The sequence below is a fragment of the Eublepharis macularius genome, chromosome 6 (genome assembly GCF_028583425.1).
Source record: "Eublepharis macularius isolate TG4126 chromosome 6, MPM_Emac_v1.0, whole genome shotgun sequence".
NCBI lineage: Eukaryota > Metazoa > Chordata > Lepidosauria > Squamata > Eublepharidae > Eublepharis > Eublepharis macularius.
The window spans coordinates 77,697,861-77,723,722 of NC_072795.1; the positions used below are offsets into that span (position 1 = coordinate 77,697,861).

The 25,862-nt window shown below is 40.9% G+C and overlaps 1 protein-coding gene across 1 annotated transcript in view; it reads left to right on the plus strand.

The window, feature by feature from the left end:
- Positions 1-24,166, plus strand: part of CASP7 (caspase 7) — a 36,548-nt gene extending 12,382 nt beyond the window's left edge. The window contains exons 3-7 of the mRNA XM_054983745.1: positions 11,350-11,498; positions 13,389-13,517; positions 13,737-13,912; positions 20,316-20,454; positions 21,778-24,166. Coding sequence (XP_054839720.1) covers positions 11,350-11,498; positions 13,389-13,517; positions 13,737-13,912; positions 20,316-20,454; positions 21,778-22,001 — 817 coding nt within the window. The 3' untranslated portion in view covers positions 22,002-24,166. The remainder of the gene's footprint in view (positions 1-11,349; positions 11,499-13,388; positions 13,518-13,736; positions 13,913-20,315; positions 20,455-21,777) is intronic.
- The last annotated feature ends 1,696 nt before the right edge of the window (positions 24,167-25,862 follow it).

Sequence of the window (25,862 nt, forward strand, 5' to 3'; positions counted from 1 at the left end):
ATAGATGTAAAAGACAGAGGGATTCCTCTTCTCTGCCCACTAGTAGGACCAAAGTAAAAACTAATAAGCCACAGAATCCTCAGGAGGAAAAGTGGCACGCTTTAGTCATTAGAAAGGTGCTAAACATTTACATCCATAGGACCTCAACGATTAAAAAATCTGAGACCCTTTTTGTAGTCCTTCACTGCTTAATTCACATTAGAATGTTCTCTAAGACAACTTCTGAGCGATGAGCGCGAACCACAAGACGAACTAAAGTTCGTCACGAACCAGGCTGGTTCATGCTTCGCAAACAAGCAGTTCATGGAAGCCTGTTTTCCACGAACTTTCACGAACTGGTCTGCCGGTTCATTTTGTTCGTGTTAAACCCCAATACCCCAATAAGCGGCAGGGAAAGGGGCATTTCCACCCCCGGATCAGCTGCTCATCAGGGATCTCCCCAACAAGCAGCTGATCCAAGCCTGCGGGGGTGAAATGCCAGGTTCCATGCCGCTTCACAGCGGTAGGGAAAGGGGCCTTTACACCCCCTGATCAGCTGCTTGACGAGGATCTCCCTGACAAGCAGCTGTTCCAAGCCTGCAGGGGTAAAATGCTCCACAGCGGCATTGTCGGGCTCTCCCCGACAAGCAACTGATCCAAGCCTGCAGGGGTGAAATGCCCCTTTCTGTGCCGCTGCGAAGTGGCAGGAAAAGGGGCATTTCAACCCTTTGATCCTCTGCTTGCCAGGGATCTTCCTGACAAGCAGCTGATCCAAGCCTGCGGGGGTGAAATGCCCCTTTCCGTGCCACTTTGCAGCAGCACGGAAAGGGGCATTTCAACCCCACGAACCAGTTTGCGAACTGGGGCAAGTTCTTGAAGGTTCGTGGTTCATGAAATGGGATGAACCACAAGCCGCATGGTTCATTTTTTTCCCAGTTCATGCCCACCTCTACTTCTAAGTAAACAGTTAAGAGAATCTATTGCTTTGGCCTATAAAAGACAAGACAAACATCCAACTCAAGGTATTCTACAGCACATTCCATCCAAGGATCTTTTGTGCCTGCAGCCCTCAATGCCCATATGCTTATTGACAAGAAGTATAGATGGTCAGTGTTGTCCTCTTTGTCATCCTCCTTCTGACATTATATAGTGGATACTCTCTCAGCTGACACAACTTTAGGTTGCTGGGTTACCCACAAGCAATCCAATTATTTTCATTTTTTGCTAGTACAGCCAGAATACCTACCAACATGAGATGCTGCAATTGGAAGTCTGCCACTCATGATTCTCTCATCCCTCAACTGAGAAACGGAGCATGGACTTAGTATTAATATTCTTTTTACTTGTCCTATTATTGAAGGGGTTGCGCTGCAAAAAATGTTGTTAAGTCCAGTTTTTGTTCCTACATCATCTGGCTGTGTGATTGGATATTAGCTCCATGGTGACATTTAATCATTCTCTAATAGGCTGCTTCCCACCACCACCTCTTCCGTTTAGAATTTGAGATTTATCACCACACTTCCATTTAATGAGAAAAAGTATTCTCAGGAAATTGATTTTTTAAAATAATCTGTTCATTTTATTTCCACTAGATGGCAGGCAAATGTAATTTTTGTTTGTCAAAAAACCCAACTGAGTGAACAGTGTACATACACTGTGACAGATGTTTCTACAGGAGCTATTCTGGCCTTTGAGATTTGTTTCTTTTATTATCTGTCCTGTGTTAAAAGACTCTGCCTTACATAAGTAAATGTAAACATTCTTTAAAAATTAAATACCAAAATGAAAATGAAGGGAGCTTTTTTGGTCTGATTTCTTGTATGATTTTATTGGTTTTCATAATTGGTCTTCTCTTAAAGATTTAACTAAACTAACTGATCATATTTTATGGTTTGGGGCAGCAACTCTTAGCATGGTTGATAAAACCTGGGTTGCAGATCAGAATGTAATGAAGCACATTAACTTGCCAGTGAACAATCCAATTTTAGAAACTTTAGAACCTGTAGTTGTTCTGTTCAGTGCGTGATGAGTATTCTGGGCATACAGTAATAACAGTTGTAGGACCATGTACTTATTTAGATACTTATCCCTTGTTTTTCTTCCCAATCGGGCCCTAAAGCAAATTATAACATCATTTTCCCTCCTCCATTTTATCCTCACAAACCTGGGAGGTATCTTAAGAGTACAACTGACCCAATGTCGCCCATCAAATTTCCATGACAGAGTGGGGATTCCAGTCTGCGTCTCCCAGATCCTAGTCTGACACTGTAACCAATACACCATGCTGTAGTTCTAAGCACCTACTCAGTGTGGCTCTAAATGAAGCACACTTGGAATGAGGTGCTTTAAGGGCAACAGGAGTTTTACCTCAACTTTTGGAAGAACTGTAAGATGGGGTTCTTTAGGAGAGCCTTTGGCTCTTCCAGATTATTGCCCCTGAATGTGTTTTAGTTTTTACGATGGCTGTTTATAATGTGTTAAAAAATTATATTTTGCATTGTTTTTACTGATATTACTCACTTTGGATCCCAGTTATCTGGGAGAATGCAGGATTTATAAATAAACTTCAGGTACAAATGTGATTGGATCCAGTTCATACACATATCAAATAGGGAATCCTGCATGCATGGGCACACACCCTCCATGTTGTACTCATACAGGTATGAAATATGTACTCTAACAACTTCAAAGGGAGTACAGAAATTATGATTTGTTAAGCTTGTGAACTAGACCTTAAACATTTATATGAGATATTGGATATAACATATATCTTTCTAGAAAGTATATTGGGGGAAGGATTGGGAGGAAAAACTAGTTTCATGTAGTTATTATCTTGAATATTAAGTAATTTGGTCAGAAACCAGAATGGGTCCAAAGTTAATCATGAATCAGATAACATAGTAAATAAATTTGTGTCATTTAAGTAAATATACTGAGGGTTTTTTCTCCATCAAGAAATTTATTTAATAATTTTCAGGAAGATTTCCCTAAGAAGGCAGTATAATTGGACAACAGGAAAGATAAAGTTAAGAGATTTATTTAAATGATACTATAGTCCCGATTCCTGCACACAAAGAAAAGTACACTCATCTCTTAAGCATGTCTTCCTCCCCTGCATTGTCACAACAGAGCAGTGACAGAATCACAGTAATACATATTTTCCTGCATGTCAGCAGGAGTAGAAGAGACTGACATGACCTCAGCTGCTTGTTAGACTATAGTTATGGAGGTTTCAATAGTCCTATAGAAAAGTCCAGCGTGACCCATTGCTGACACAGACAAATGCTTGGGTCTGTGAGCACACCATAACCTGCTTCACTCTCTAGTGTAGTGTAAGCATGGTGGGATGCTGGCATTAGAGAAGATTCAACCTGCTTCTCAGCACAAGGTGGACGTATTGTTCAGATGCAGAGTGGTGTACCACTTGATGAAGAACCAAGGTACTGTGTGCTGTTTCTCTCCCCTCCTTAGTACTATGAAATAAAACTTGAATGGTGTGCTGTTTCTAATTTACTGGCAATCCACAAGCATGTTGTTTGCCAGTACCTTTTTTGGATCAATTAAAGCAGGACAATTCCCCAAACAATAAGAAAAGTTTTCTTCCTTGCCAACAACATTGCTCTCGGGGTCCCATCTCACATTATGTTTGAGAAGTGATGGTTCCTTTCAGAGTTTGTATGTCAGCTGTCTTGAGCGCATATGAAAAACCCTGGTGCAGCTCCTTTGTACCCTATTGTTGGCCCATTTTCCAGGAGAAATGACACTGTGTTATATTACCTCATTTATGCACAAATGTAATACTAGAAGGAACTTGGAAGTCATGTGTCAGTTCCATGTATTGTAAAGTTCCATTGACAAACAGGAGAGAATGCCTCAAAGCTGAAAATTGTTAGACGATGAAGCTGAAGAAATTTTTATTAGACCATAGAGCCATATGCTTTTATAGCAGCAAAAAATTATGAATTAATGAAATAGGTTGAAGCCGTGTATTCTCAATAATAAAAGGCATTTGGTTGTTTGTCCAGAAGGTCCAACTAGATAATTCCATATTATTCTGAATTTTATCTGAATTTGCATTATATATAGGAATTAAACATTTTGTCCTTGCTACAACTGATAAGCCTGCAGGATGCAGTGCTGTTGCATTCTGTAGTTTCCCCACTTCACACTTAGGTATATTGGTTGTGAATTGTATCTCTGTGTACTACAAAATCTGATGGGCAGTTGTTGAATTTACTTGTATATCTTCAGGGAGCAAGCTTTGTTGGGGACAGATTTTCAAATAGTTTCTAACAGATTAGAAGCATTTCAATCTCTTAAACCCTACTAAAGAAAATATGTGAACTATGGGTACAGGGCTTAGGGTAATAACAGTAATGATGGACATCCATGGAAAAAGATGCCATGAAAATTCCTGACTGAAAGAAATAATGATGCTTTGATCTATAAATGGTACTTAAATTATGAGAGAGAAGGAGCACTCTGCTCTTAATTTGCTTTATATAAGTGTAGTTCCAATGGTGTTGCTTTCATGATCCAGTGTGCATGTAAGTGCTCTGATGTATATAAATTACTGTTTATTTGCATGAGGCTGCTTACTTTTTTTCCATCATCTGTCTGCACATAATGAAAAATGGTATTACTTAAGGCTTACACTGTTTTGTTGTCATAAACAGCCTTAGTAATTAGAATCCAAGAAAAAGAGCAGTGAATTTGAACAGATTGTATTTCATATCTCCTTTTGGATTAGTTTCTTATGCATAGATTCACATTCAAAAACTTCTAGGATTTAGGAAATTTAAAAGCATTCTAAAGATTTAGGAAATTTAAAAGCATTCTAAAGATTTAACATTCTAAAGATTTTGAAAGAACATTTAAAAAATTGGGAGGGCTGTTAATGTACCACAATAGAGTGGCCTGGAACAACAGAGATAGATATATTTTCAAGAATAAGCACGTTCTTCACTAGTGATTGCTTGTTCGTAATTATGAAAGTGCCTTTCTGTGTTTCAGGTCCATCATTTTATAATGTAAACCTTCAGTATTCGGTTAACAAAACAAAATTATGATGAAACAATTGATTAATGAAAATGGGAACATTGAATTTTTTACTACTTTATTTTTTACTCTTTTATTCCAGTTCCTTAGTATATGGCATTCAGCTATGCTCGTCTTTTGGTCTACTCTAAACTGATAGCAAAGGGACAACAGCAGTATCTGTTTCCTTGTCATTGTCTTCTTTTTCCATAGGTAGCAACACTTTTAGTGGTAAAAAAGTTTGGGTTTTGCTGCTGCTAGTAGGTTTTCCAACTCTGTATTAGGAAATTTCTGGAGATCTGAGGGCAAAGCCTGGGAAGGATGGAATTTGGAGAAGGGAGGGAGCACAGCAGGGATGGGATGTCATAGGATCTACCCTCCAAAGCTGCCATTTTCTCAAGGGAATGAAGTCTGGAAATCAGTTGCAATCCTGAAAGAACTCCAGGTTCCACCTGGAGGTTGGCAATCCTAGCTGTTGGATGGGAGGAACTTTGGAAAGCAACAGAGTTCTTCCATATAGAATTAAGAAGCAGTTGGATGACCTCAGATCATTATTCTGTAGATGAACTCTTAAAGCTGCAATTCATTCCTGCCGCTAACAAGAAAGTTTACTTGGCCGTCAAGTGCAGCAGAATTACACTGGACAAGGATTCTTGTTAGCAGTACAGAGGTTAGAGTTCTTTATCCAGTTAGTCCTACCCTCCTACCTATGGGCTCCACCCCCTGACCAAGATGGTTTATTTTTCAGCAAATATTTGATGTAAAATTATTTTTGTTCCATTTTTGTCTTATGATCGTACTGTATTAATTAGCTGATGGGGTATGATGTGCCCCAAATACCAGCTGGTTGCTGGTTCAGCAGCAGATAATTTTAAAAGTGACCCAAAGATGACACCAGTTCAGTTGCATGCATGCAAGACCTTAGCTGTGGCAATTTACCTAACTGCCACAAAAACTAATGGAGGGGATCAAAATAATTTCTTCATCCAAATGCAGGGGCACAACTTTTTATGTTTTGATACATGGTACTGTGTAAGGGTTAACTGATTTATAGTCAGTATAAAAATAAATTTAACTTGTACGTTGGCAGCAACCAAAGTTTTCCACCTGGAATATAATTGGCCCCAAACCACTTCTAGTGAAAATTGTCCATATATATAACATCCAATAAAGTTCTCCACTGAGTTTGGGGTCATTATATAAGCCATAAGCCTGGGCATATAGTGTTTTCATGCTCCCATTCATTCCAGTGGGGAGAGAGGGTGAATTATCTCCTGGTAGCACTCTGGTATTTTCCTTTTTAATAAAATGAAAGGGGGGGCTAAACCAGTAGGGTACAGCTGACCCCGTTCTACAAGACTATATGAAATAGGAGGTTTAGGATTGTTTTAAAAGATTGAGGGGTTTATTTATTTATTTTTGCATGTTGCAAACCCAGGGGGTCATTTTCTACTGCATGGGAGAAGAGAGCCACAACAATTATGCTTCATAGATAGAAGTCCTTGCATCCACAGAAATGCTCTATTGGATCCATCATTCCTCAAAACAATAGCTAAAATGTAAGAATGGCAGGAAACCCCTGAATCATAAATTCCTATATTCGGGGAATGAAATGCTATTTGTTATTTATTACCAGGATGACTAAAAAGCAACCTTATTAGTTCTTATTTGGTTAAATATGACTGTCAAATAAGGGCATAAAGTAAGTGGTAAAAATAAAAATTAAAAAATAGATAGTTCTGACCACAGCTAATTGGGCACAGAATTGCAGCTGACAGAAAGAGGCAGACAGTTAAAATGCAGTAAGAAAATATAAAGTATGATTTGCTTACAGGAACCTGTGGACGTTGCTATAATCAGGAACAGGCAGTTAATTATGATCAATAATGCATAAAAGTTATGTGGTCTTAATAGGGTTGCCAGGAAATTCCTGAAGATTTGTTGGTAGATCCTGGGGACGGTGGAGTTTGGGGAGAGGAGGGACCCCAGTAGAATATAATATCATAGAGTCCACCCTCCAAAGCAGCTGTTTTCTTCAGGGGTACTGAGCTCTGTCATCTGGAGATTGGTTGTAATTCTGGGAGATCTCAAAGCCGCACCTGGAGTTTGAAAACTCTTTACTTTTTATTATTAGAAATATAAATTTGGGGTTTGGTGGAATGATTTCAAGCATATGTGTACATGTGTCTTTAAATGCTTGGTGTGATATAGGTTAAGAGTAGGGGTGAAAGAGAGGGGTGAGTGAGTGATATGATTGGTTGATGACTGAGAGTGTGAGTGGAGTGAATGCAGTTTAGACTGAGAGTGAAGAGAGAAAAGTTTTTAGCCAGAAGAAAGCAGGCTAGCTGTGTGCTGCCTAAGTATGTTGAAGTGTTTATGAGAGAAATATAACCTGTATGGAACCTGAACTGAGGATGTTTGTGAAAGAACACTCAAGTCAGAGAAAGAGAGGCCAGCTGTGTGCTGCCTGAGCAGGTTTAATATTTCTGTGAATAAGAGTTAGAGAAAGAGAGGCTAGCTGTGTGCTGCCTGAGGAGTTTAAAGCACGTCTGTGAGAAATATTGAGTCAGAACAAGAGGCTAACTGTGTGTGAAGCCTTAGAAGAGATCTGTATGAATGAGTTTAAATGAAGTAACTTTAAGAACCGAGAACTACTTTCATGAAACCAATACGCTTCTTGACAAAATAAAAGTTTATTTTGTTTTGTTATATCCCAGAGTAGCTGTCATTGCTATATCCCATTCCTATCCTCAGGGCCACATAGAACCACAAAGGGCCTGACACTTAGGCACGTTACCAAAGGGAAAATTTAAATAAAATATCTTGGAATATAATATTCCTAGTAGCAGCAATTAACCCAGAGGGTGTAAGGGTAAGACTAAAGGCAAAATCTACCCTAGAGAAAGTAAGTGTCATAACAGTTGGTTTTTCTGTTCCCTTTGGAAATGGATTGCATCACCCTTTCTGTCTGAAGAACTTGTACTGAGCATAAATGAAACTACAGAAATTAATAATTCACTTTGATTTTCCTTGAGCTACTTGTTTTTATTACCCTTTGTTTTGGCAGCTAAATAAGGGAAATTCCCAAATCTTTTGTGTGCACTTCTAACTGGCTTCCTTAATGTCCTGCCGAACCTTGGGAAAATACTGTTTGCTATAATTATCTTGAAGAATATGGATCTGATCCTAAATAATGTGAAGTGTAGGGATTACTCAATCTTGCTAGTATAGCATACAAAAGTCCAGTCCATTTGAGAAACTTGGGTAGCTATGACCTGCAGTTTCAATGTTTAGCTTGTAAAGGAGAAAGGGAAAGGGGGGGGGGGAATAACAGTATAAGCAAACAAGATAGAACATCTTGCCAGCTGCATAACATCCAGCTGAGCTTCCGTCTCTTTCTTATCTGCAGGTTGTAAAAGTCTGGGCGTGGCCAGGGGTGCATTCTAAAGAACAAGGGCCAAAAGTTCTCTTAAGACTGGGGCCTGCAACAGAATGTTAGTTGTACCTTTTTGTTAAAGTACAGCAAGAAGCTATGTTCTCTTAACCAAGCCAAGGCAGCCATTCTTCAGGTACTGATTATAGACTTGTTAATCCAGAAACTACAGTTTTCCTGCAGATCATTGTGACTAATATTGTATAGTAATTTAAAAGGCTAGATCTCAGTTTTTGACCTTAATGTTCCCAGATCAGTTATTGCAGTTCAAAAAATTGTTCGCAACAGAGACAAGCTGATATAGAAAAAGGCTCCTTGGAGAAAACTGGGAAACTGCTTCGCTAAAGTGAGACAGTGGCAGGATCTCTTATGAAAAAGAGTTAAATTCTGTTGTGCTGTTTTAGAAAGCTCTGCACTTCAACTCTGGTAAGATGTATACCTGTTGCAACAATCAGAACCATAGTTTTTTTCCCCTTTAACATGTTCCAAAGCAATTTATCACCTGACTATTTGAATTATGGATGCCCAAAGGAAATAATGTCTGCCATAGAGAAAATAGGTGTCTTCTGTGCAGCTTATTTTGAAGTTTAGCTATGTATAAACAATGGAACTTTCCGTCTTTGTCTTTTAGCAAATATTTTTTTCACTCATTCTAATCTACATAAAGATCTTCATGAAACAGGTAATTCATAAGCAAGGTAATTCACTCATACACAAACATTAAGTGTTTACACAGTTACATAGAATTTATGGATTTTCCTTGTGGGGGGGAATAATACATTTTAAGCAAAAATAAATTAGAATAATAATAAATTAGTATCAGCTTCTCCAGTTGCAAGATATTTTTTAAAAACTAAGTGACCGTATAGTTGCATGCCAGCCTAGAGACATTGGTAGCTGGCAAAAAATGACTCTGTTCTGTGTTAGGTATGCCGGTTTGCTTAGGAGCTAAAGTGGATGGCAGGGGGGTAGTGGAGTACTTACTCCTTTCACATGCACGCTGCCACACTCCCCCCCCTCCCAGGTGCCTTTCCCTTGCCGAGCAGGTGAGCAAGGCCAGGGGGCATGAAGTGTGGATGGGAGATCTTTTGCTCCAGGCGGGAACCTGCCATCCTTATATTGAGCACTGTATATGTCGTTGGTGAACGTGACTTATACAGGAGGGAAGCTTGTGGTGACTAAAGTTGTAGAAGAATTGTAATGCACTCTATTTGGATCTGTTCTTGGAGTCAACTCGGAGACTTCAGTTGGTACAAAATGTCACAGCTTGGTTATTATCGAGCTAGGCAGAGCATGCATATTACACCCATTCAGTAGTAACTCCATTGGCTGCTCTACTAAGCTCAATTCAAGGTGCTGGCTATAGCATACAAAGCTCTTCAGTGGCCCTGGACCTTCGTAATTGCAGGACTCATCTCCTCATATGCTCCACAGCAATAGCTTTGCTTATCTGAGCAGGGCCGTTTCCAGGTAACACCCTGCAAATGGGCAAGATCAACAACTTCTTGTACAAGTATATTCTCTGTTGGGGCCCTCATCTTGTGGCATGGCCTGCTTGCTTGAGGAGGTGAAGAAGGCTGCCCTGCTTCTGGCATTCCACAAATGATGTAAAACAGAATTGTTCATGAGAGCGTTTTTATAATGCTTATAGAGCTATATTACAATGGAATGGTTTAGGAGGATGCTTTAATAAAGCGAACAGTTCTGTGGACTGTACTTGCACATACCATGTATTTGCTGTATGTATTATACTCCTCTGCATTGTCTTCTAATTAAATAATACATTTTCTGCATTTTTACCATGTCTAATACTTTTTAATTTGTTTCACATTTCTCTACCCGCTCTGATTGCACTACTTATTAGATAATCAATACATCCTGTTTATTGTATTGACTTACACTGTGTAATTCACCTTAAGAGTCAGAAAGGTGGACTATACATAAATTCCCCATGCAAAAGCACCGTGGGAAGTAGAGGACAGAAATCTCATCCCTTCATCTGCTGTCAAATTAATAATAATGGCTTACAGTATTGAAAGAGTCCTAAAGCTGCTGTGGGTCCTCATGCTGAGATTCTGAGGAAATAGATGTGTAGGAGAAAGGACCATATACACCTTGGGGTGTGTGTAATAGATTGGTAGATAAGAGCACTTATTTCATATAAAAATCATCACAAGTTTTCATTTATAGCATAAGTAGCTGTAAAAAGAAATTTATGCCTTGGATCCTAAACCTTGTTTCCCTTTCCACCCTTCTTTGTCCATTGTGGGCAGCAGATATCTGCTGCCCAATGCATTCCCCAGGCACTAAGTGCTTTTCCGCTCATTGGAAGATGCTAGTCTTGCACGAGTGGAATCTCCTAGTGCAGAGCCTCCTCTAGAGCGGTCCTCCATTGCCATGCAGAACAAACAGAAGCAAGCTTGATGCTCCAAGCCTATATGTTTGGGATTTTTTTATGGCCAGGGTATCAAGAAGACCAACCCAAGATGTCAGCCTGGCCGCCTCCTTTACACGATTGTTCCCAGTCATCAAGGGTATCCCCTGTGCACTGGTCAGTGCACTGGTTTACTTTCAGAACACCTGGAACTAACTTTATTCGCTTCAGGAGTCTTAAGTTGTAGATGACCCAATTTAATCAAAAGATGCCAGACAAATCTATATGTACAGAAATGCAAGGATCCATTGGATGGCCAATGGACTGTTGCTTTCTCAGCTTAATTTGTTAACAAAATGTTTAGATGCTTTTTCATACTTAGGCATAATATGAATAAAGCATATGGAATCCATGCCTGTTTATAATATGAAATCCAAGTGAATCCGTTGACCACAGCATCAGTTTATTCATAAGCTTTCACTCCTAACTGTATTTCAAATATTAACATTTGGTTTTGTTTTCGTAGCAAAAAAAAGAATGGACAGGAACAGCTGCCAGAGGCCTCTTTCAGTAGCCACTACCGAATTATTACTCCAACATTCCGGTACAGTATGGACTACAAGAAAATTGGTAAATGCATTATTATAAACAACAAGAATTTTGCAGACTATACAGGTATGCTTTTTTCTTTTATAACATAATTCTGGGTTCTGGATCTATTGAGTAGACTCTTTTTAATTGCGTGGACAAGGAATATTTTAATAGTGAAATGACCTTTCCTAGGATGTGAACATCTGCATTTGCTCAGAATTGGTATTAGAGTACTATAATGCACTCTACATAGATCTCCTTCAAAGTGGACTGGGAGAATTCAGTTGGTACAAAACTCTGCAGCTCATTTATTCTCAGGAGCTAGAAAGAGCATGCATATCGCTTCCATTCTGCAGACACTCCATTGACTTCCTTTGAATTACCGGGCGCCAGGTCTCATTTGGAAGGGGGAATGTGCCGAAACGGCATTCCTGTAGATCTGAAAAGAGGTCACGTGGGTTTTGGCCCCGCCCACATGATTCCTTTCCCTCCCCACTGCCTCCCCTCCAAAGGAGGGTAAGCTGCTGCTTTAAATTCCTTCTACTGCTTTATTTTCATTCATAACACGTGATTGAGAGAGAGAGTGAGTGAGTGCAAGCCAGGCTACTGAGCCTGGATCTCCAAAGGAGGGTAAGCTGCTGCTTTAAATTCAATCTGCTGCTTTATTTTCATGAGTGAGTGAGTGCGTGCGTGCGTGCGTACGTGCAAGCCGGGCTACTGGGCCTGGATCTCCAAAGGAGGGTAAGCTGCTTTAAATTCGTTCTGCTGCTTTATTTTCATTCATGACGAGTGAGTGTGTGCGTGCATGTGTGCAAGCAGGGCTGATGGTGCTGTCTTTCCAGAGGAGGTTAAGCAGCTTTGAATTCATTCTGCTTTATTTTAAGGAAATACCTGGAGATTTTTGGGGAAAGGGGTCTGAGGGGTGGGTGTTGCCTTCTGACACACTTCCGGTGATGTCAGGGTGTGTGTGTGGTATATGCTAATGAGTTCCTGCAGTTCTTTTTCTATGAAATGACCCCTGCCGGGCACAAATCAAGGTCATGAGTGTCACATTCAAAACCCTTCATGGCCTTGGCCCCTCAGATCTGTCCGACTGCCTCTCCCCCTGTGTTCCATCACAGCAGTTTCACTCATCTGGTCAGAGCTTTCTCCAAATACCACCCTGCAGTTGGGCAAAATCTACAGCTTCCCATGTGTGCTTTTTTTTGTGGTAGCCCCCACTTTATGGAATTACCTGCCTGACGTGGTCAGGAAAGCTCCCACTCTTCTGACTTTCCGCAAACTGAGCCAAACTGAATTATTCAGAAGGGCTTTTTACCCAGATTACAGAACTTTGTCATAAGAAATAGCTCAGAGAGATGCCTTAAGTAGGGATGGGGGCTAAACACTATGCTATTAGATACTGTCTGCTGATGTAGATATGCACCTGCTAGGGAGTTTCCATGCCGCTAGACATGCCATGGAAATTAGTATGCTTTGTTTCAGAGAGATATCTCTATGTTCAGCTTTATGCTTATTTAAATTTTTTCTGCAACTATTCCCTATTGTATCTGTTTCCCAGAATGTCCTAACTGTTGTTCGTTATTGTACTTTGCTCAGTGAATGTCCTAGCTGTCAATAATTCTGTATTTTCACTCACACTGTGTAATCCACCTTAGATCCCAGTGAGAAGGGTGGATTATAAATTTGTTGTTGTTGTTGTTGTTGTTGTTGTTGTTGTTGTTGTTGTTGTTGTTGTTTAGCTGACAGTCCCTTTAATGCTAGATAGCATTTTAGAGAAACTGACCGAACAAACAGTATCTTGCTATTATTAAAACTAGTGTCGCTTGGGATTGCCTAAATATTTTCAAATACTACTTAGTTAGTCTGACTTTTACAACTATTTTCTCTCATGAGTAAGTTGGTTCTTTATGAATCTGCAAAAATTATTGTTCTTTTCTGCTGCCATCTGTGATTGTCTTCATTTCTTATCAGGCATGGGTAGACGAAATGGCACCGATAAAGATGCTGGCGATTTGCAACAATGTTTTCGAAGTATAGGATTTGATGTTGTTGTCCATAATGATCAAACCTGTAAAGAAATGGAGAAATTACTTCAACAAGGTAACAATGAAAGTTCATTATGTTAGACTTCCCAGTTTGGCTTCTGCTTGCTGGTTCGGTTAAGCATATAAAGTATCCTTCTTTTGGGGAAATTGAATGAGAGTCTAGTATATAATTTAGCCATGCTTTGGAAGACCCCCTTTAAACATATTCAGTTTGTAAAAAAGAAGCTGAAAGGCATTTCCATTGTTTTGACAGGAAATGTGTTTTTATTTACAGCTGCATGTGAGAACCACAGTGATGCTGCTTGTTTTGCCTGTATATTTTTAAGCCATGGAGAGGAGGGTCTCATCTATGGCACAGATGGACCCATGCCAATCAAGACTTTGACTGCATTTTTTAGAGGAGACAACTGCCCAAGCCTTGTTGGAAAACCTAAACTATTTTTCATTCAGGTAATGCATTCAGTCGTAACTACTAGTTATTGGACAGAAACATATTTGTGATGAGTAAGAATAGTAAGCTGAAATCTCAAACCAGATGCAACCAAAAATGGTTGCAGAGTTGGGCTAGGAATGCAGTGCTTCCTAGTATACTGACGGGCATTGAAGTACCTCCCACAAATCTTTTTGGTTTCCCCACCACATGAGTGGGCCCAGCCCAGTATCCAGTATCCAGAACTGTGTAATATTTTCCTAGTGAGAAGCTGCCTGGGGAAGGGTAGGAGGGAAAGTTGAAGATGGTTGGGAAATAAAGGTGGGTTGACAAGTAGGTGGGAAGGAAAAAAAGAAGCAAGAAAAGGGATGAGAATTCAGGGAAATGAAAAATACAGTAGTGGGGGAGGGGGAAATGAGATGCCCTCTGCAAGTCCTTGTGGGTCCTCCACTTATCTTACAACTTCAAACATGATTCAGTTATCTATGTATCTTCTAAAAAACAAAAATGATGTTAACACATTTTGGTACTTTTAAAACATAACAATTACAAGTTTCTCATATATATGATCATCTATGGGGACTAGAAATGGGCATGAACCAGAATACAAACCAAAAAAAACCCCACGAACCAGCCCGGTTCATGGGTCGCGAACCAGTTTCCACGAACTTCCACAGAACTAGTCTACTGGTTCTGTTTGGTTTGTATTAAAGGTTAATGCGGCAGGGAAAGGGGCAGTTTAAACAGCCATTTCCCCGGAGAAATGGCCATTTAAACGTTTCCTGCCGCTTGAAAGTGGCAGGGCCCTTTAAATGGCCCAACCCCCAGCCCCACTTGCAAGCGGCAGGTCCCTTTAAACTATCAGCTGGCAGGCGGCGAGGGGGGGGTTGGGCCCTTTAAACAATCAAATGCCCTGCCGCTGCTAAGTGGCCGGAAAGGGGCATTTAAGCCCCATGAACCACAAACTGGTTCGTGAACTTGCTCCAGTTCGTGGGAGTTCCTGGTTCATGGAAAAACCACGAAAACCGAACTGCATGGTTCGGTTTTTTTGTGGTTCATACCCATGTCTAATGGGGACCCCAACCAATACGCTCTATCTTTGAACTGTATCTTCACTTCTGTACTTAGTGGGCCCCAATGTATATTAACAATTAATACGATTTAAACTGTTTCTAATCTTGTTGAAAGCCATTTTATTCTGATAGATACTATTTTGTACCCTACCCCTCTCTAAAGCTGTTCTGTTCTGGGTCTCTGGACTCTCTGTTTGGCAAGTTTAACTGAGAGACCAGGCCAGTGGGCTATGCCTAATTTAATCTTATTTCAGGCCAGAAAGAGAAGAGAGTATATCTTGCTGAGTGGTGCAGCCTTGGGTTTTGCAGTCTTTCCTTTTCTTGGAACTCTAGATATTTATTTTGCTCCTCATTAATGATGTTTTTATATTTTAAATTTCCCTGCCTTTCCACCCTCCACTGTAACTTACACATATCAAAACGATATTAAAATAAAAATACAGCAGATTATAAAGTTTGTAAGTTTCTAGTATATTGTGTAACTTGGATAACTAGAACAAAATGAATATTGCAGAACAATAACAAAAAAGTCTGAATAAGTGAAATATTAGATATTTTTTAAATGACAATATACCTTCCAGCTGCAGTTTGTCTTTTCAACATGTTTTTACAAATGAAATACAACTGAAATATATAACCTACAGGTCTAAGATTCATATGTTTTTGATACCTGATATATACTTACTCGTCTTTGTGTCTGTGTGCAGACTCGGGACTGCACCTGCGCAGGCCTTCTCCGGAGAGAGATTTTTAGCCCTAGAACTCCTGAGGGGGCGTCTCCCCTGGTTTGCGCATGCGTGGTACTTTCCCGCCTCTGCGCAAGACCGGGGAGTGCCCCCTCAACCCTCAGTTTTCTTTTCGTTGCTGGTGAGAGAGGTCTTTCACTCTACTCCTTCGCTGTTACCAATGTTTTTCATGTTAAATAGTTGATAGTTGTTCATAGTTGATAGTTCATAGTCGTTCATACTTCATAGTTATAGCTATAGTTTTAACATAGTTGATAGTGGAAGTTGCAGCGAGTGATCAACACTATGTCGCAGATGCCGTTATTCAAGAAATGTACCAAGTGTGATACCAGAATGACCCACACAGATGAGCACAACTTATGTTTGCTGTACCTGGGTGAATCCCATAATGTTACCGCTTGTCATCATTGCCAGAAATTTACTCCTAAGGTGTGCAACGACTGGACTGCCCAACTCAAAGCAGCCCTGTGGGAGATGGTACTTTCGGGATCCTCAAAACCATCAGCAAAATCTTCTGCTGAGTCAGACCCGACGACCGGTTCTGAACCCTCGGACCCAAAGCGGAAATGCCCAGATTCCCCCGGGCACCAGAGGGCATCATCTATTGCATCGGAACTGGTACCCAAGAGCTCCAGCTCGGATCAGAGGCAGAGTGCAGGTTCCTTAAAACACAGATCCCCGCAATCATCAAAACCAGAACGGGCCTCTTCGGAACCAATTCCTAAGAAAGCAAAGGCTAAGACGAAGTATTTAAAGAGACCTGCCTCCACTCCTTCGAATAAGGAGAAACATCGCTCAGCTTCCTCAGCTCCCTCTCTCATAACAGAGGAGGAGATACTGCAGACTCCACCATCTCCTCCACCAACACCTGCCTTGCAGCAGAAAGGAGAGAGCTTTGGCGAGGACTTAGATCAGGCCTTTTCAGCAGCATCGGTTCCAGACACTCATCAATCGGATCCAAAGGCCCTGGTTCGGATGCCCTCAGTTCCCATGGCTGGCATAACTACTCAATCCATCCAACCAATTCACTATACTCCTATCTCATGGATATCCTCATCGGTTCCAACCAATTCGAATCCAATGTTTCCTACATGGCCGTACTCTCACACTCAGCAACCACCTTTTCCAAATTGGCATGAATTTATGTTGTGGCTACAGTCAGCCCCTGTACCACCCTCCTCAGTGCCTCCTGTACAGGCTCAGCAGCTACCCTCGGAAGCACGGCACATCTGTTCATCAATACTCGACTCGCACTGCCCACTCTGCCTCGGGCTCTGAGGAGGATATATAATTATGTCACAATCTGACAGGATCTCCGAGTTAGCATCAGATCCCTCTCCTGAAGAGGTGCTGGGAGATACCACGGCACCTTCTCTACGAAAGACTACCCTGTTTTCTGAGCAAATGCTCAGGATGGCCAGAGCCTTGGAATTGGACATCTCATCCTCCACACCTAAGTCAAAAAGTAAGGTGCTCCAGGCTCTCTGTTTGGACAATACATCTTCAGTTGCCTTCCCAGTAGTAGATCTCCTAGACATAGACTCACGGAATATGGGAGAAACCGGCATCTACTCCAGCCACTTCACGCAAGGTGGAAAGCTACTGTAAACTGAAACAAGACTGTTTATTCCTCTTTACCCATCCCTGGCCATCTTCCTTAGTCATAGAGGAAGTGCAACCAAAGCACAAGTATGGATCTCACTCTTCACCCAGTGATAAAGAAGGTCGTAAAATAGATGTGCTGGGAAGGAAGGTGTACTCATCTGTAGCTCTAACCTTTAAGATCTCTAATTATCAGGCCATCATGGGATCCTATAACTTATTCCTATGGTATCCCATCCTTCATAGCAGAACTACCAGAAGACAAGAAACCCCTTGTGTGTGTGCTACAGGGAGAGGCTGTTAAACTGGCTAAACAAAAATAGACTGCGGCAAAACTTGAAGCTGACTCTGCAGCAAGAACCTTGGCCTCAGCCATTGTGATACGTAGACACTCCTGGTTACGATCTACAGCCTTGGCCCCTGACAAGAGGTCAAAGATAGAGGATTTTCCCTTTGAGGGTACATCACTCTTCTCTGAGAAGACGGATGAATCCCTCACTCAAATGAAGAACAATAGGCAAACTGCCTGTTCCCTTGGGGTTACTGGTCTGAGCCAACAATACCAGCAACTGTATTACAAATATTGTAACCAGAACAGGCAGCAGTACCAGTCGAGAAATCCGAGGTATGGTTACCAGCCTTACCAAGCCCACAAAGGATATTCATCCTATCACCGCAACGTGGGGAGACGAAACAGTAGATCAAAAAGTAAGCAGGCTCCATCTCAATCTCCCAAAAATCTCAGAAGCCAAAACCTGTTTTCTGACTGACCACCATGCCACTAGTGCAATCTGGTTTCTTGGACAGATTCACACTTTTTGTTTCACAGTGGGACAGATCTTGGACAGATTCACACTTTTTGTTTCACAGTGGGAACTTATAACCAATGATTCCTGGGTTCTTGCCATTGTTAGGCATGGGTACCATTTACACTTTGTTGAAACCCCACCCTTATCTCCTGTGGGGAAATTTACAGAACCTCCTTCCTGGGAATTGCATCTGGCCATTTCTGAGCTGTTGTCGAAAGGGGCCATATTGAGAATCTCCCCACAGGACTCTAAATTTGGGGTTTATTTCAAATATTTTACAGTTGACAAAAAGGGGTGGAGTCAAACCCATTTTGGATTTGAGGAAACTTAATGCTTTTATTAAAGTTGAAAAATTTCATATGCTAACTCTCTCTAATGTCATTCAATATCTGGAAGCTGATTCTTGGTTTGCAGTCCTAGCTTTGAAAGATGCTTACTTTCATATCTCCATACATCATGCCCATAGAAAATACGTTTCTGTTACAATGGGGAAATTTTTGAATACGCTGCCCTACCCTTTGGGTTATCCTCAGCTCCTCGCATGTTTACTAAGTGTATGGCTGTCGTGGTAGCTCACCTTAGATCCAGAGGATCTGTCATTTACCCTTACCTAGATGCTTGGCTTCTGGTTGGCCAATCTAGAGATGCATTACTGCAATGCATTGGCATTTCTACCCAGACTAGATTGGGTTTGCTGATCAGTTGGGAAAAATCCTCCCTAGAACCATCTCAACAAGTTCAATTCATAGGTGCCACATTAGACGCGAAAGCGGGTAGGTCCTTTCTACCTATGGATAGGCTGCAATCCCTTCAAATACTGTTACGACTCTTTGAGAGCAACCGCTTTCAACCTGCTATTTGTATTCAAAGACGGTTGGAACTTACGGCATCTACCACCTGTGTGGTGCCCTTTGCACGTCTCTTTATGAGACCCGTTCAAAACTGGTTCATCAAGAGGTTTAACCCCACCAAGGAATCACAAGCTAAATGTCTTTCCATTCCCAGAGCCATTATTATAAGGTCTCTTGACTGGTGGAGGAGTCGAGACAACCTCAGTAGGGGGACATCCTTTGGTATACACCCACCCAAGATTAGTCTAACTACTGATGTGGGTTGGGGAGCACATTTTGAGTTTTTCTCTCAAAAGGTTGTGCTCCATTCCAGTATGCAATTCGTCCCTAAGGTGGTCTCTAAGTTCCACCTCAACCAGAGGTTATCGTTACCAGTTTTCTTCCCAAAACCCACTTCAGATTCAGAACGCACACTACACAGTCGAGATGTTAAGAGAGCTTTATTATATTATATCCACAGAACTTCAGGAAGTCAAAGTCCGTGTTCATATGTTATGCAGGTCCACGAAAGGGTTTACCAGTCTCTAACCAGTCTCTTTCTAGATGGATAGTTGCAGCAATTAAAAGATGCTACATGATTTCAAAGACTCCCTGTCCTACGACGGTTAGAGCGCATTCCACAAGGAATCAGTCATGTTCAGCAGCCTTCCTGAGAGGTACATCGCTTCGAGACATCTGTTAAACAGCCACCTGGTCTTCCGCAGATACTTTTGTCAAACATGCGATGGACACGAATTCTAGATCTGACACAGCTGTAGGGAATGCAATACTACAGTCATTATTCAAGTAGACGTCCATTGAAGCGTCCTCACACCCGCCCCCATTGGTGAATAACTTGTTATACTCCCAGTGTGGGGCTGCACAGAGACACAAAGACGAAAACAGTGTTGCACTTACCTGTAACTGTTGTTTGTCGAGTGTCCTCTTTGCAGACACACATTCCCTCCCTCCTGCCCTGCTGTGAGGATATGCATATTGTTAATTTTTTAAAAAAGGATGAAATCTTCTGGCGGCATGGGAGAACTAAGGGTTGAGGGGGCGCTCCCTGGTCTTGCACAGAAGGGGGAAAGTACCACGCATGCGCAGACTAGGGGAGATGCCCCCTCAGGAGTTCTAGAGCTAAAAATTCCTTTCCGGAGCAGGCCTGCGCAGGCACAGTCGCAATGTGTGTCTGCACAGAGGACACTTGATGAACAACAGTTACAGGTAAGTGCAACACTGTTTTCTAGTATGTAAGATATTATGTACAAGATATCATTTACACGTTTCATTTAAACTTCACTTGTGCTCTGTGAGCCTGTTATTGATCTTTGGTTTATATATCTTTGATTTATGATTTCAGGCATGTCGAGGTTCTGAATTTGATGAAGGTATTCAGACAGACTCTGGTCCATCAAATGACAATCTGGAAACTGATGCCAATCCAAGATACAAGATTCCAGTTGAAGCAGATTTTTTATTTGCATATTCTACTGTGCCAGGTATGGTTGGGAAAGTGACAGCTTTTGGCATTCAGATAAACTGGATTTAAAATCAGATGTAAATAAGTGGGGCAATAAAAAATGTTTACAATTAAGCTTAAAAAATTGATATATGTAAGTAAAAAATTGAATGTATATTAGTAGGAAAATATTTGTTCTTTACATGGGGTTTTAAGCCAGACTTACAGATTTTGAATGATAAAAAGAACTAATTGGATTTGCATCCTTCTGAAATAGTAAACGTTTTATATCTTTTTACATCGTTAATACTGTTTACATATGTGTTTATTGGTTTAATAATTATCATCTCTTTGTTTATTTAATAATTAATGTTTATGTATTTAATAAATTAGCAATCAATATAAATGGTATGCTGGTAGAGTGAGAACAAAAGATGCCTTAAATTTCATTGCACAAAATTTAATATGAATATAGCATTGCTTTGATGGATGAGACCAGGTTCAGTGCTGACTCTAGCCATGGCTAGCCAGATGCCATAGGAAGATCACAAGTAGAAAATGATTGTGCCATTCCGTTACTTCGAACATTCTTAACTACCATAGTTAATAGATCTCCCTCCTTGAATTTGAATCTATTTTAGAATCTCGTAGGGTCAGTAGCTATCACAGGGTTGTGTAGTAATGAATGACATGAGTTAACCCTTTGTGTCAAGATGTGTTGTTTGTCTCCACTATTTTGATTATCCATTGATTGTTGCATATTAAAATATTGTCAGGTTCCCTTTACTGTGAGTCAGAGCCTAGGCCGGTGCATCCTTCAGAAACTTTTAGGGCTGGTCAAGCCTCAGTTTGCAGAGAGGGAGGGGACTCAGTCTGCAACCTCCCACCTCTCCTCAAGCTGCATCGGAGAGGTCTGGTTCTTCTTCCTCAGCCTTCTCCAGACCAGCCTCTTAAAGGGCTATTCAGGGGTGGGATGGTCCTGGGCTCCCACAATCCCTTCTGTCCTGGGTCTGGGAACTGGGGCCAGTGGAACACTCTATTGGGCTTCCACCCCTGCTGCTCCACCCTCTCACCCACTCTCAAAAAGACACCTGCACAGGCCTGAAGAGGCCAATGCTGCTGCTACCGGTCCTTTCCATCAGGCCTCCTATTGGTACAACCTGGATATGGGAGTGGCCGGGAGCGAAATTTCCAGCAACGGATTGTGTTCTCTTCATTCACCTTATACTATCATATCTTGCAATACATGTTGAAGTTTTATGACCTTTACCAGAATAAGAATTGCTTCTGCCTTCCACCATTACTGTCAAAAAAGGATAGTTGGCTGTTCTAATTTATGTTATTTTTTTGTTCTGCTGTATAGGTTATTATTCCTGGAGAAATCCAGGGAAAGGCTCCTGGTTTGTGCAGTCTCTTTGCTCAGTACTGAGCAAACATGCGAAACAGCTGGAAATCCTCCAGATTCTCACTATGGTTAACTACAAGGTAGCTACCAGCTACGAGTCACAGTCTGATGACCCTCGCTTCAGTGAGAAGAAACAAGTGCCTTGCGTGGTCTCCATGCTAACGAAAGAACTTTACTTCTGAAATCACATCCCTAAGGCCAGTTATCAGTAGCGGTCCTTGCAAATCAACTTGAGCTGTGGATCCAACCAGGAATCATTCTTCCAAAATATGCAATGCCAAGATTACCTCAATTGATAGATTGGATAATTTCCTCCATGCCACTAAAGTGTATATGTGTGCATGTAAGTGTACATTGATCAGTGCTTCTCTTTGTTTATATGGACACTAAAAGAAATACTGCTGAGACCTCTCTTGATTCACCATGTCCAACATCTTTTGTCTACATCATGGAATACCTTAATGTTTCTTTACTAAGTACTTTTACTTTGTTTCTAGCACTACATGGAAATCATCATGTTTATTTCACATATGTAGTACCTGCAAAGGAAAAAAGGGAGGGTGTGAATTATACAGAACTATGACCAAGGTGTAGTGGAGAGTAATTTTAAGTTTTCAGTAATTGAACAGGGAACTTGATATCATTGATGTTTACATACCTGAGGATATTGCCTTTTAACATATTTTGATTGATCCAAATCTGAATCTTACCCAACTAATGTAGATTTTTAGCCATTTATTGTTAGAATCCTTCAGCCTAAATCTCTTTTCTTCATCTTTGACAACCTGGCCTTTTAAAACCTAGGGACTGCTTAAACTGTTTCTTTTACCTAATATCCAGTCAGTCAGTCAGAGTTTATTGTCTATAGCCATAGGCCATCACAGATTTTCCAATTATCATGTCAACATTTTACCCAATATGGAAAAACATTTTTGAGTCTTTATTTTGAGATCATAAAATAAGTGAAACATTCAGCCTGTTTAGCACCATTGAATAGCAAAAATCCATGTAATGTGTAGTAGTTATAAAACTGAACAAATGTAGACAGTCTGTTCAAAGTAAAGTGGTTCCACAAAGCATGTAACAAAATAAGAAAATTGTTTAATGCTGATGTCTTAAATTATTTACTGCTGCTAAGGAACCATAATAATTTCCAATGCTCAGGATAGCTACCTCTATCTCCACTTGCCATTATTAGAGACAATGCATTTTCAGTTTGCACATTCTCTTAAAAGTCAGAAAGAACCAAACCTTGATCTTGCACTTTGCAAGCCATTGCCTCATATGGTAAAGTATTGTTTTCTGGTGACAACAGAGCTCTTGCTTTACTATTAGTGCAGTATAACTATTGAATTTTGGTTATTATAAGAAAGCTGTACATACATCCAATACTGTAGATGTATACTGTATGTAAATACATGTACTCTTCACATGTTCTTACCAGTTTTACTGTTTTCATTGCTACAGGTCATCTCTTTCTTGGTATTTTAGGGATGATTTCTGTTTGACATAAATTTGGCCCACAACTTCTAGCAACAGCATAAAAAGCAAAATCACCAGCCCAAATTCTTTTTTCACATTTTTTTTTTACATTTATTCAGTTTCAAAATTAGGTTTAAATAAAATTAGGGAAGGATTAATTCATTTCAATGTTCACATCAAGAAGAAAATGTTTCAGTCATTACAAGATGGGATCCTAGTGAGGGACAAGTATCTGAAAGAACCCAGTACATTATGGATTCCGTGATAGAATGCAAAGCTACAATGACATCAGCAAAACAAAAGAAAATAGAGCAATGGGATTTCATGTGGTGGTGACCACATAATTCATCATGAAGTGAAGACTTCGTTATCTGAATCCACACTGACAGCGTTTTATATCTTCACAGAAGAGAGTAAGTTTTAAGCTCTAAAAGCCCGCAGAGAAGTGCAAACAGTAGTGAAAAATTTGCAATTATTCAAGGAATTGTTTTTGGCACTTGGAATTACTGAATACATCAGACTTTGCTTGTCTGCTTCTTATGTGCAGACTTGATAAGGGATTTTTCAAAGGATTTCAAAGCAATAATAGTTCTTATTATAAAATAAAATGGGAAAGTTTGACAAGTATCTTGAAGCAGTGAGGTTAATCAAATTTTCATGTGTGATGGTGATATATTAAAATTTTGTTTGTTTTTGAGGACAAAACTTTAGTTTTTTGGATATTTATATGTTTGGCAAAGATTCAACCTATCTGTATGTTTAAATATATTTTGTAAGGCAACATGTAATATCTACTTTTCTTCAAAAACAATAATGAATTATTTAGGGTAACAGATTGTAAAAAAATAAAACTGATTTCTTAACAGCTACTTGTTTAATTATCATCTTTGAGTGGCAGCTATGCATTCAGAGTACTCTGCCACAGATTTATGGGTGATTTTGCATTAGTACTTCAGCCTTCTAAGGCTTAAGACCCACTTAAATCCCAAACTGCAACATGGATCCTGCTTTTACCATTTTTTACCACAGGTGCACATTTTTCCTTGCTTTCTGGCCAGATGAAAAGGAGGCCAGAATTCTAATGTTTTAATTGCAGTACAGAAGAGAGAAGCTGTCCGGGGTCAAGCCAACTGAGTGGTCCTGGCTCACCCAACTCCCTCCCCATGGCCCTAGGCCCAGAAGACACCCCGGGAGCCTCAACTCATCCCTGGAGAAAAAGGCAGCAACCTCCCAATGCCTTGGGAGGTGGCAGACAGACTCTGACAGCCCTGAGCCCCAGCACAGAGCTCCAGAGACATCTGACAGAATCTCCAGCAGCCATGTTCTCCAAAGCATGGGCGGAGGGGCCACTCAGAAGCTTTCATATAGGAATGAAAAAAACATCTAATATGATTCTTCATAAACCATTCAAGATAAAAGAATGCTGGCTTCCTTTTTATCTTCTCACTTTTCTCTGAGTCAGACTACATATTATACATGAGCTCCATGATCTTAGCTGGGAGCGGGGTGATTTGGATTTAGACCTGGGGTAAAATAATCCAGGGGATGTAATTGGGTAAAATAATCCTCCCTCCTCAACTTCTACAAAATCTATTTATTTACTATCAGGACCCAAGTTGGATAACGACTACATCAAAACAATTTTATAAACATTAAAACAATAGATACAGAATGTTAAAAGTCAGTCTGGAAACACTTTGAGCACTCTCCATCAGGATATCTCCTTTGCTCAGGCTCCCCCGAAAGAAGAAACAACAACACAATCATTAACATATACAGGGGGTATACTAGAGGAGGGTGAGCAGGATCTGCACACTACCTCATTGTGGCAATGGCCCCTTGCCCTCAGGCTGCTGGGAAGACCTGGAACCATCCATTCCACGCCTCTTGCCCTGACCAGATCGCCGACATGCTGTGAAGGCATGGGGACCAGAACAAACTCGGCACGCGTGGTGGAACTTGCAAGGATCCCTAAAATAAACCTCTTGGGAAGCAAAGTCCCAGCATAGCTGCCATGGCCTGAGGACTGTTGAACCAGGTGACCACTATCAGAGTGATCTCCCACATTGGGCCTAGCTGGGGACATTACCTGCAGCCAAAGCTGCTGGTGGACTTGATCCCAAGGCAAAGAAGGGTTAAGAGCAGCCTGCATACGGAACTCTTCATCATATTGCAGCCAAGCTGCACCAGCGAAGTCCAAATACCCCCTGTATATGATATCCATATACAGAAAAGGGGGGGCTGCCCTGCATGGCTGGGCACAGGCTATGACAGCTGCGTATATGAGAAAGCCAGGCAACCAGTTCGCCCACGTCCTATTCACCTTGCGGCGCTTCAGCCTCTCCTTATCGCGCTCCTCAAGGTCCTCCATGTCATTTTTTTCCAATTCTCTAAAGAGGAGGGAGAAAACATCCACATACTCCCCTTTAAGAATCTTGTCCCTGGTCCCAGGTGTCAAATGGTCCCTGAGGGGCATGGCAGTATCCCCAAGTGGCAATGCCCTAAAGGGTACTGACCCGTCGGTTGACCACGGAGAACCGTAGTACAAGTCAAAAGGGGCC